The sequence below is a fragment of the Rhineura floridana genome, chromosome 1, assembly GCF_030035675.1.
Source record: "Rhineura floridana isolate rRhiFlo1 chromosome 1, rRhiFlo1.hap2, whole genome shotgun sequence".
Lineage (NCBI taxonomy): Eukaryota > Metazoa > Chordata > Lepidosauria > Squamata > Rhineuridae > Rhineura > Rhineura floridana.
In genome coordinates this window covers 259,482,140-259,495,097 of record NC_084480.1, presented here as the reverse complement: position 1 = coordinate 259,495,097, position 12,958 = coordinate 259,482,140, and the positions used below count along the sequence as shown (strand labels likewise).

At 42.1% G+C, this 12,958-nt stretch overlaps 1 protein-coding gene across 1 annotated transcript in view; it reads right to left on the bottom strand.

Moving 5' to 3' along the window:
* The window catches only part of RP1 (RP1 axonemal microtubule associated), a 296,219-nt gene that overhangs the window by 55,633 nt on the left and 227,628 nt on the right, over positions 1–12,958 (bottom strand). The window contains exons 42-44 of the mRNA XM_061598841.1: positions 12,539–12,690; positions 3,375–3,627; positions 643–881 (exon numbers count right to left, since the gene is read on the bottom strand). Of these exons, the coding sequence (XP_061454825.1) occupies positions 643–881; positions 3,375–3,627; positions 12,539–12,690 (644 nt within the window). The remainder of the gene's footprint in view (positions 1–642; positions 882–3,374; positions 3,628–12,538; positions 12,691–12,958) is intronic.

Here is a 12,958-nt window from a genome sequence, read left to right as displayed (position 1 = left end):
TAAAACCCCTTGTGCTAGCAGAACTGTTTCGTTGGATACTGCCCTATACATCTCTAAACATGAGCTTCCAAGGCAAATATCTATTGAATGAAGTATCTTTTTCAATTCATCTTAGCGAAAGATGGGGAACCGGTAGCCTTACAGATATTGCCAGACTCCCGCTCTCATCAGCCCCACCCAGCATGTCCACAGGCTTCCCATCTCTGGTCTAAGCCAGTGGCCATCATCTTAGTGAAATTGTACTATCACAGTGAAATCTATAATTATGTGTTATATCAGAACACTTCCTCTTGTCTCTCCTGAACCTCCAGCCAATGACCACTGAGTGATCCTGGGAGAAAGGAACTCCCCCCTTCATCATTTTTTGAAAAACCTTTCATTACAAAATAAATGTTTGGGGCATACTGTGGAAGTCGTAACAGTTCAGCCATAAATAGATTTAAATATTTTAAGTTAATAATTTGATATGTGATAAACAGATCTGAATATTATATTACAGAAGACTATTAGGTAACTGTTGAGTACAACTAGAAGCTGTTTTCTGAAAATCATATTCCTTTATATATGAATATATATAATGTATAGGTTATATAAATAACTATTTTTCCAGTAAGCTATTATAAATGTATAATTAGGATTTACCTCACGGCAATGCCATGTTTCCCCATCTGTGTCTTCTACTTCCAAGCGAACTTTGCATATCATACTAAACTTCTTATCCAGCTCCAGTGTTGCCTGATAAGCCTCAGCCCTCTTAAATGATCCTTTGGGAAGGAAGACTGAAGCAGATGCCCCTTTGTCATCATAAACCGTCAGAGTCAACTTAGGGTTGATAGCATTGCTGGAAATGCTTCTAGTCGTAACAGTGACATCCAAAGTCCCTAGAAAAGCAAATCAATAAGAAATAAATTGATTGCAATGCTACAGTTATCTGAAATACAGAGGATGCAAGCCTTACCATGTGTTAGATTTGCTATACAATTTGGAAGCTTGCTAGCCCAGAATGCATGAAATAACCTGACAGTTAAACTCTTGATATTTTGATGCTAGTGAAGGTACAAATATTATCAATCATTTATATAGCATTCTGAATTTGTGAATTATTGTACAATCTTCACAGTGTTTGTGTACAAAGTAAACATATGAGGTAGGGCATTGTTATATCCATTTTACAGAGACATGATTCAGATAGGGCCTCAAAGTGATCCCATAGATATGGTAGGATGAAAAAACCACACATTGGTGTGGCCATTCCTAAATAAATAATCTTTATATTGAAATATAAGCTCTTGTGAAATTTTGCTCCTAAGATTATTTTTTTTTGCTTAAGATTCATTAAGCAAAATTATTATGGTCCACTCAGGAGAAACTTGCTGCCCTAAAGATCATACAGTTAAAAGGTACCTTTGAGATTATCTAGTCCAATCCTGTGCTCAATGCAACTCAAGGGTGGACTGCAGCATCTCTGAGGGAAAGCCAATCAGCTTCTGCTTAAACACCTCCACATTATTATTATTATTATTATTATTATTATTATTATTTCAGCTGTTTATAACCGCTTAATTATCAAAGTTTCTAAGAGGTGTACATAAAAATTACAGACAACATATAGTGGAGAAAATCAATTAAAATTAATCATAAACACAGAAAACCTTTAAAATGCCTTCTAGAATAGAAAGGTCTTTGTCAAGCACCTGAAGTTCAACAGGAAGGGAGCCTGTATGATCTCAGGCAGAAGAGAGTTCCACAGAATCAGGATCACAGTACTGAATGCATGTCTTCGGATTGATATAAACCATGCATCTGAACCACAGACACTCCCCTAAAGATTTAAGTGATCAAGCAGGGGTATAAGGAATCAGGTGGTCCTTAAAAAGTATCCTGGACTTGTTAAGGGCCCTGCAAATTAATACAAGAACCTTGAAGCTGGCTTGGTAACATAGCACAGCCAATGCAAGCTGTTAAGCACTGGAAGTGGTATATGCTGGCGGTAGTCTGTCCCCACCAACAGTCTAGCTGCAGCATTTTGCAACAGCTGGAGCTTCTTCACCAGGTCCAAAGGTACCTCCACAGAAAGCACATTGCCATGGAGGTTACCAATTCATGAGTCACCCTTGCCAAGAACAGCTGGAGTTAGCATACTAGCTGTAGCTGATAAAAGGCACTCTGAGGTGCTGAGGCTACCTGATCCTCACATGACAGAGATGATCCAGGAAGTCTTCAAAGGTGTACAAACCTGTTCCTTTGGAGGGTGTGCAACCCCATCCAAAACAGGCAATAGGCCACTCTCCTATGGGAGCCACAGTACCTCTGTCTTCCCAGGATTCAAACTCAGTTTATTGGCCCTCATTCAGTTCATCAGTGTGCCCAGACCACTGTCCATATCATGAGCCACTCAGAGCCTTCAGGTACAGACCTGGGATGGCTGGCTCTGGGGGAAGATGAAGAGGCAGATGAGAAGGGAGATTGAGACAGTAATGCTGGAACAGCTGTGCTAGCTGCTCCTTCCCTCTCTGTAGGGGCGGGAGTGCTGTTGGAGGCTGGGGAGAGCTTAGAGCTACAGCCTGAGATGGCTGAAGAGGATTCAGAGGAGGAGATGGATCTGGCACTGTCACCCAGGGCTAAGCAATGCTGTTGAAATGCTTTTAGTGTTGAAATATTTGCAACTGGTTGCTCCACTTTGTTAGTTAAAATCGCCAATTTGTGGCTTCTGAATGGTGTGCGTAGGTCAGTTGTGGTTTTACCTATGTACTGGATATGACATAAATTATAGTGATAAATTGATGACATAAATTATATTGCAGGACCTGTAGGTGATGTTCTGTTTGATATAATATATTCTACCTGTCCTAGTACATTTGAAAGTAGTTGTCTACACACATGTATGTGATATAGCATCTGGAGTGGTTTTTAAAAAGTGGAGCAACCAGCTGCAACATATTTCAACAGTGAAAACCAAAGCCTTATGTATAACAGCTATAGAGATGCCAACAGATCCAACAACACTAAGTAAGAGGGAGAACTTCTGGATATACACCCTGGACACATAGGCACCACATGGCCTCAACCTGGAGGAGAGTACTATCATAGCTTAGCTTCTGCAAATGAAGCCCCTCTGAGTATTCTGTCCTCAAACCTCTGTAACTTGTATGTTAAAAATCTGTTTTGTTAATCACAATTACACACACACTATAACTAAAACTATAACTAAATTCTCCAGCTTTGCGAAACACCAAGGGAATACCATTTACATGAAAGATGGATAAATGTATATTTAGACTGCATTTTTTAGTCTCAATAGACCCACCCAGGAAAGACAAGATAAAATATATCAAAACAGAGCTTGAATGTATCTTGATGATTTTACATCTCACCGTGAAATTTTTCTGCCAGCTTCTCTTTCCTAATTTTTCCGAGAAGTTGCAGTTCTCGTTTCATTTGTCCATCACCAACTCCACTGTCCAGCCATTGCTGGCATGGGAATACATATTGTCCACCATTCTTCTCTAATTCTTGTATCATGATTTGGTCAAGGTACCAACCAGCTCCATAACCAGATCTATTGTGTTCCACAAGCACTTTGCTCATCATACCTAGATCTATTGCTCGGAAACTGAAGGTTCTCACCTATTGGGGAAAGTAAATAAAACAGAGTCAACATCCACTTTATTATACACAGATGACACATTGCTCAGTTTTATTAGGAAAAGAGAATCATTTTCCTGATCAGTTATTCTGTTTGCCCATACTTAAATGCAGAAATGGCTAGATGGCTTTTAGATATCTTATTCATGTACAGAGGTCTTATTTTTTGTTTGTTTATTAAACAAGGTATTTATATACTGTCCTCTCAAAAACATCAGGATGCTGTACAGCAACATAAAAATATTTAAAAACAATGCAATCATTGAAATGATTGGCTACTCAAGAGACATTTTAAACAACTGCATAAAGTTGTTATGCAGTTTTCTTGGCATAAAGAAGTCTTCAAGAGACACCTTAAAGTTAAAAGTGAGGACATCTGCCAAATCTCTGTTGGAAGAGTGTTCCATAGCATGGGACCGGCAATACTAAATGTATGACTTCTGGTTGAGGCCAATTGGGCCGCTGTATCATGGGAGACAATTAACAGTTCTTCTCTGGATGATCTCAGTGATCAGCTGCGATATAATGCCCCAGGTCATCCTTAAGGAATCCTAGGCTCAAGTCCTTCAGGATTTTGTATATCAACACAAAAGCCTTGAACCTGGCCTGGGAGGATGTGGGCAGCCAGTGCAGATGTTTTAGCAGAGGTATCACATGCTGTAGCCATTTGTCCCATTAGCAGTTTAGTTGGATTGTGTTAATAGCTGTTAGAACTTTGGCTAGTTAAAATCTGAGTACCAGCAGGACCCTAGGGTGGCAAACAAAAGCACTAAAAGACTTTAAAACACCATAAAAACAGACTTTAAAATATATTAAAACAAAACATATTTAAAAACATTTTTAAAGCTTTAAAAACATCTTTTTTTAAAAAAAGGTTTAAAATATCGTAAAAAGCAATTCCAACACAGATACAGACTGCGATCAGGTCTCTATTTAAAAAGCTTGTTGAAAGACGAAGTACTTGCTTTTTGGAACCAGGGACTAAGACATTCATAAACTAAATAATTCCTATAGTAATATTTTCAAGGTGTGCACATAACAACAAATTATTATTATTATTATAGCCTTATTAATCAACAACAACAATATACCCTTTTATAGATAGAGAGCAGTGGCTGAAAAATATGTTCAGCACAAACTCCAGTGAGTCCATAGCTGTTTCGGGATTTGAATTCATCTGTCAGCAGCTCTTTGCCTCTGCTGTTTTGCTCTAAATCTGTGCCTTTCAGACTTGTGTGGAATCATGGAATTCTTCCGAAGCCTACCTGAGGTTTCTCAGTAAAAGTGGCAGTTCAATTTCCATTACACAGCTTGCCCTACAATACATAGCTGCAGGGGAGTACTGTGTGTGTTCGAGGATGTACACTCAGTTCACATGGGGCCCATGGTGAGGCCCAAAAGGTCTTGTTAGCATCCCACATGTATCCTACAGTGCTCCCCAGATTCTTCTGTAGTGGTTCTTTGGCAGGAATGTTGATGTGGGAAGAGTTCTATGAACACAGAAAGCTTAAAAACCACTGGCCTATACTAATACTATGCATGCTTTGCCCTATCTGCTCATCTGCAATTCTGTGAATGACAGGAAAGACCAATATGAAAATTAACCAATGATATGTGTATGTGTGTGTGGGGGGGGTTAACTTAAGCCTTGCTATCCCTACAGTGCTTCAGAATCTACATACCAATGACAACAATGGCCGATAATACTGACCAAAGAGAGCTGACACTTTTCTGTGCATGAGACTGCGATCAGGGCATACAGATGGGAAGAGATGCATATATTTTTTTTAGTGAAAATGAACACCTCTTCTCATACTGTTCTAGCTTCAAGTAAACAACAGTGTGGTAGCAGCTGCAGAGATGCATGTTGGGATGAATAAATTATGTTGGAGAGAATGAATGTGTGCCCATTTGAGAGAAAATATGAGCGGGTAGATGGCTGGAAGTGTGGGCACATGTGGGTAGCAAGGAGACGACCAGATGGATGGAAGAAGAAGCAGCTATAATTTTACTCGCTGACAATTACTATACAAACAGCCAAAGAAAAATGAAATAAACCATGAAGAAAATAAACTAAAAAAGGAAAGGGTTTCTGCATATATATATTTTAAAATCAGATTCTTACACTTCTTTTTGTATAAGTAGGAGCATAGTTTACAACATTCTCAGGAAATATAACACAAGGAATGTAATTTGAACTAGAAAAATAGAAGTTCTGACATTTTTATCTTCACATATTTATGCTCTTCCAAAAACAGTTATCATGAGTACGGTTAACTGTACTCATAAGTACAGATATTAATGGAAATATAAAAGGCTCAAAATAGTCAGTAGTCAAGAAGTATGTATTGTAAATATCTTGTGGAACATTGTACCATTTTTGATTTTGTTATTTGAAATTGCAGATCTTGTTATAGTAACCCACTATAGGCAGAGTTGTACACAGTAGCCCATACTAGCAATATTCATCTCTTTTCTGTTAGTACTTTTCAGTTTGAGATATATCATTAATCCCATACTATATAACAATAAATCAAAGTCCTCAGAAAACAGTGCTCAGAATAATCCCATTGTTATCAATGAATTTGCCTCATGATGCATTAAATTACAAAGTCCTTCCTGTTAGCCAAAATGTATTTTTGTCCTATGCTACTCCTTTTGTATAAAGATATATACACTTCATTGGAAACATAATTAATGAAAAGCGAAAACGTTTTATTAAACTGGCTTACCTGATTTATATTCTGCTTTAGCTAAGCAAAATGACAATTTCCTGTTCATTTAACCCATTAAACCAATGAGAGCATTTAACGAGAAAGATAATTATTTAAGCAATATAAACCAGCTTCATTCATGGTGATTAAATTGAATTGCTTCATCTTCTTCTGTCATACAGTTGTGACAGCATATAGTTAGAAGTAGTAAATTCAATGTAGGTTTATTATCACGTATGAATCACAGAATCCATTTTTAGAAGGGATCTCATGAGTCATGTAGACCAACCCCTACAGCAGGATTTATTATTTATTTATTTATTATTTGATTTAGATCCCGTCCTTCCACCCAGTAGGAGCCCAGGGCGACAAACAAAAACACTAAAAACACTTTAAAACATCATGAAAACAGACTTTAAAATATATTAAAACATCTTTAAAAACATTTTTAAAAAAGCTTTAAAAACATCTTTTTAAGAGGTTTAAACACATTTTTAAAAAAGGTTTAAAAACATATTAAAAAGTAATTCCAACACAAACGCGGACTGGGATAAGGTCTCAAAAGGCTTGTTGAAAGAGGAAGGTCTTCAGTAGGTGCTCAAAAGAAAACAGAGATGGCGCCTGTCTAATATTTAAGGGGAGGGAATTCCAAAGGGTAAGTGCCACCACACTAAAGGTCCGTTTCCTTTGTTGTGCAGAATGTGTCCTCTAATAAGATGGTATCTGCAGGAGGCGCTCACCTGCAGAGTGCAGTAATTAACTGGGTATATAAGGGATAAGACGGTCTTTCAGGTATCCTGGTCCCGAGCTGTATAGGGCTTTGTACACCAAAACTAGAATCTTGAACTTGGCCCGGTAGCAAATGGGCAGCCAGTGCAATTCTTTCAGCAACGGGGTGACATGTTGGTAATACCATGCCCCAGTGAGCAGTCTTGTTGCTGCATTTGCACCAGCTGCAGTTTCTGGACCAACCTCCAGGGCAGCCCCACATAGAGTGCATTACAGTAATCCAGCCTGGAGGTTACCAGTGCATGGATAGCAGTGGTCAGGCTATCCCAGTCCAGAATCGGCCACAGCTGTCTTACCAGCCGAAGCTGGTAAAAGGCACTCCTAGCCACTGAGGTCATCCAAAGATGGATCCAGGAGCACCCTCAGACTATGGACCTGGACTTTCAGAGGGAGTATGACCCCATCCAAAGCAGGCAACTGACCAATGATCTGAACTTGGGAACCACCAACCCACAGTGTCTCTGTCTTGCTAGGCCCTCATCCAGCCCACCACTGAGTCCAGGCAGCAGTCCAGGGCTTGCACAGCCTCTCCCACTTCAGATGTTACAGAGAAATAGAGCTGGCATTGTCAGCATTTTTTTTTCATTTCATTTATAAACCGCCCGTAGCTAATAGCTCTCTGGGCGGTGTACAAGGTTAAAATACAGTATTACAGTAAAATCAATAACAAATAGCAGCAAGATTTTAAAACTAGAACATTAAACATAAAACATTAAACGTTAACATTAAACATTAAAATGCCTGGGAGCATAGCCAGGTCTTAACCTGGCGCCTAAAAGAAAGTACTGTAGGCGCCAGGCGTATCTCCTCTGGCAAGCTGTTCCACAATTCGGGGGCCACTACAGAAAAGGCCCTGGATCTGGTAATAATCCTCTGGGCATCTTGATGATTTGGTACCCGGAGGAGGGCCTTAGATACTGAACGAAGTGGACGGATAGGTTCATAGCGGGAGAGGCGTTCCACAAGGTATTGCGGTCCCACACCGTGTAAGGCTTTATAGGTCAAAACCAGCACCTTGAATCTGGCTTGGAAACAAATAGGTAGCCAGTGCAAGTGGGCCAGGACAGGTGTTATATGCACGGATCGATTGGTCCTCGTCAGCAACCTGGCTGCCGCATTTTGCACTAGCTGAAGTTTCCGAACTGTCTTCAAGGGCAGCCCTATGTAGAGCGCATTACAGTAATCCAATCTAGAAGTTACCAGAGCGTGAACAACTGAGGCGAGATTGTCACTGTCCAGATAGGGGCGTAGTTGCTAACACCTCACCCCAAATCTCCTGATGACTGTTCCAAGGGCTTCATATAGATGTTAAACAGCATGGGGGACAAGATGGTACCCAGTGGCACCCCACAGCACAACTGCCAGGGGCCCGAAAGACAATCACCCAATGCTATTATCTGAAAACGACACTGGAGATAGGATCGGAACACTCTAAAACAGTGCCTCCAATACCTATCTCACCACGTCGGCCCAGAAGAATACCATGGTCAATGGTATCAAAAGCTGTTGAGAGTTCAAGTAAGAGTAACAGGGTCGCATTCCCCCTGTCCTTCTCCTGATAAAGGTCATCCACCAGGGCGACCAAGGGCGATTCAGTCCCATAACCAGGCCTGAACCCAGACTGGAATGGGTCAAGATAATCTGTTTCATTCAAGAGTACTTGCAATTGCTATGCCACAACCCTCTTAATTACTTTCCATAAGATGGGTTTTTTTGTGACCGGTCGGTAATTGTCGCAAATCAATGGGTCTGCGGTGGGCTTTTTCAGGAGCGGTTGGATCACCACCTCTTTCAGGGTGGCTGGAACCACTCCCTCCCACAACGATGCATTGACCACAGCCTGGATCCATTCGGTTGAACCCTCTCGGCAAGCTTTAATAAGCCAAGAAGGGCAAGGGTTGAGAGGACATGATGCTGGCCGCATCATCACAAGCACCTTGTCTACATCATCAGGCCGTATCAACTGAAACCATTCCCAAGAAGTTGCAGCAGATGTACCACTGGACACCTCATTGGGGACAGAGCTTGGAAAAGTTACTTTTTTGAACTATTACTCCCATTAGCCCAATCCAGTGGCCATGCTGGCTGGGGCTGATGGGAGTTGTAGTTCAAAAAAGTAATTTTCCCAGGCTCTGACTGGGGACTACAGTAGATGTGGATGGGGCATCAAGATTGCTACAGAGGTGAGCAACTTTACCCTCAAAGTGCCTTGCAAACAATTCACAGTGGGCCTCCGAAGGGTCTAAAACTCTATTTCCTGGAGTTGATGTCAACAGACCCATGACAGTAAGGAAAAGCTCCACTGGATGGCTACTTGAGGATGCAATGGTGGCAGAGAACTGGGCCTTCTTCACTGCTCTTACCGCCACACAGTAAGCACGGTTATGATGTTTTACTTGTGCCCAATCAGCCTCACAGCAAGTCTTTCGCCACTTGTGCTCTAGCCGTCATCCAGCCTGTTTCATTGCCCTTAGCCCACTGGTGTACCAAGGTGCAAACCGGGCTCCACAATGCCAGAGAGGGTGCTTGGGGGCAACCATGTGAAGAGCCCGATGTGCCTTGCTGTTCCACAGTGTGACAAGGACTTCAACAGGGTCACCTGCTCTATCTACTGGAAACTTCCCCAGGGCATTCAGGAATCCAGTGGATTCCACTAGTCGCTGAGGGTGGACTATCTTAATCTGTCCCCCCCCCCATAGCGGAGGATCAGAGCTGTAAGTCTAAACTTCATGTGGAAGTGGTCTGACCATGACAAGAGGGTGACATCCACCCCTCTATCTCCAGACCACCCCTTCCTCCATCTGGAGCAAAAACCAAGTCAAGGGTGTGCCGTGCCCTATGCGTCAGCCTGGTGACAACTTGAGACAGCCCTATGGTTGTCATGGAGGCCATGAAGTCCCAAGCTGGAACACTAGAGGCAGCCTCAGCATGGACATTGAAACCACCCAGGACTATCATTCTGGGCTCCTCCAATAACACAGCCGAGATGGCCTCCGCCAGCTTAGTCAGAGCAGCTGCCAGGCAGCAGGGTGAATAGTACACTAGCAGCAACCCTAGTTTACTGTCTCCTTGGCCCGACAGTAGGTGCAGGCCCTCACAGCCAGCTCCCAGACAGAGTGGTTTCCTGGTGAAGCTCTGTAGACCACAGCAACTTCTCCCCCCTGTCCCTGCAGGCTGTGCTGGTGTTGCACCAAGTATCCAGGAGGGCAAAGCTGGGTCAGATCAACTCCTCCCATCTCACCCCCCCAGGTCTCAGTAATGCACACCAAATCGGCATCTTCATTCATGATCAAATCATGGATGAATGTGGTCTTATTGTGTACTGATCTGGCGTTAAACAACAACACATACAGGCCAGTGGGCACAGCAGATGAGCAACAAGGAACCTGTCCATGAAAGGAGTGGGAGCGAGAAACAAGGTGTAGATAGCTTTGCCTCATCTTATATGGTAGTTCACCACCTCCCCCTGGCTATACTTCCCTCTACCTGTGATCACTGAAATTGGGGTGGCATCACCCATGTTCCTCCTTAGTAATAATCCTCCTAAATCCAACAAGAGCCCATCAACAAAACCTACCTGGACCAGTTATCCCAGTAAGCCTCTGAGAGAATTGGGAACAGTCAGACCCACTCAATAACTCTCACATGGGGCACATCTACTCCCCCCTGTCTCACACCCAGGGAGGGGTAGCCTTCTGCCAGTTACAGACTCTCACTCTGACGGCATCTGGCGACTCTCTCCTATCATTCAGGTCACTGCACAGGCTCTCACCCTGTGCAGGAACTACACGTGCACCATATGCCCTTCCCACTACCAATCTCCTCTAGATTGGTTTAAAAAAAGAGAAAGAAATAGAAGGGAATAGTGCCCTCGGGACTCCCTAAGGGGTTCCCCAAGGGGCAACCCTGCCGGCAGCAGACACGCTGCCCAAGGGCAGCTGGGCTCTTATGCCTCCTGACCCAGCCAGGAGCTGATGCAAGAGGCTGTGCAATAAACTGCAGCCTCTCTCTGGAGCCAGGGTCAGGCAGGGGGTCCCAGCCCCTGCAGCACTTACCAGGAACCTCAGCTGTCTCTTGAGACAGCAACCCAGAGGAGTGAGAAGCAAGATTTACTACCTTGACAGACACTTATCAACTCTCCTCTTCTATATCCCCAGGGAAGGAAATTCCACAAACTTTCCTATGCAAATTCTTCAGTTTGTCAACTGCTGTAATGGTTATAAGGTGATCAGGATTTCCAACTCATTAAATTTCTTTGAAAAGCAGCAGTGAAGTGTCGGAATTGGATTTGGATCCTAATGCTGGATGGCTGTGCATGTTCAGAATTGTATTCAAATACCTAATGTTATAGGGGCAATTTATTAAGCACTGCTGCTGTTCAGCCTTGATTTGTTTCAATAGGTCTTGCACGATGTTCCCAGACAAGCCCCAATAAATGAATGGAGGTTGAACTACAGCAGTGTCAGTTGCATTTTATATGCATTATATTTATTTCTATACACATTCTTTAATAGAAGTGATTTGTATAGGAAATAGTCAATAGAAATCAGAATTATAGCATCATAGTTCTGTGAACGTTCCCTTAAGGCTATAGTTGTATAGCTTGAGAGTTCCCTTGTTCTCTTTCATTAAACACAGATGTTTCAATAGGATACTGATGCACACCACTGTATTTTGCAACTAAGTATTTAGAATGTTTAAATATAAGGTCATCTTAACAAACTCAGATTCCTGAGGAGATGTGATATTGGGAATTCTTGGAACCACAAGAGATTTTCCAGGTGGTACTGTGGAATACCAGTGGGAGAAGCCAGATTTGTCCCCACTGAAGGCAAAGGAGATGCAGATCTCTATAGCAAAAATACTCTAGTCTGGATCCAGACTTAGTCATGTTTAGAACAGACCCACTGAAGTAGTCCCATTGATCTCAATGGGTCTATTATAAACACGTCTAAGTCTAGACACAGCCCCCTCAGATTTGCAATATCATGGCTCCTTCTGAACTGTATATTCCCAGATCTCCTTCATGCTGTTCATCTTTTTTATCCACCCATTTTATTTTGGATTCCAGCCCTTTGGTTGTTGAAAGAAACAAACTAACTGCTTCTGACAGCTTAAACATTGCTAATTTGCTGCCAGCATTTAAAAGCTGCTTTGCAGGTATGCTTTGGACATGCTGGCTGCTTTTTTTCTTTTGCAAGCCATGTAGAGAGGGAACACATTTGAGGTGCAGTTTCTGCATTCCTCATGCTTTCACATAAAAATAACAATGAAATGAGAGGTTGAGGTTGTAATAATTTTCTTTTTTAACCGAATTGCTGTGTTGTGTACATTCCAACTGAAGTCTACAAAAGTACTGAAGCAAATATCTAGACAAACTCTGTACTTACCTGACCCTTTTCAAAGCGTGCACATGAGTTTGAATACCTAAGTCTTCTTTTGGAAGAGTCCCCATTCTCCCCGAATATTGTAATAAAGATATCTGCATCTGTTTCAGATGCAGGTAACATTCCTGTGTGGACACTGATTGAGTAAGCAACGACTGTGAAGAAAGATCAAGAGAAAAAATGTGACAAAGAAATAGATTTGTAAGAAATAAACACAATAGTCATGTATGCCTCATTCATAGACAAGCTACATGGTACACTACAGTGATGTGCAGTTTTAGCCTGATGATCACATGGATCTGGAACACTGGTTGAAGCGAAGCAGCAGGCAGAGAGTATCAAGGGGGAAATAGCTAGAGGGCAAAGTGCTGTCTCCCAAAGATGTTTTGCAATGAAGGAGGAGTTCTTGGACAAATGTTAGCA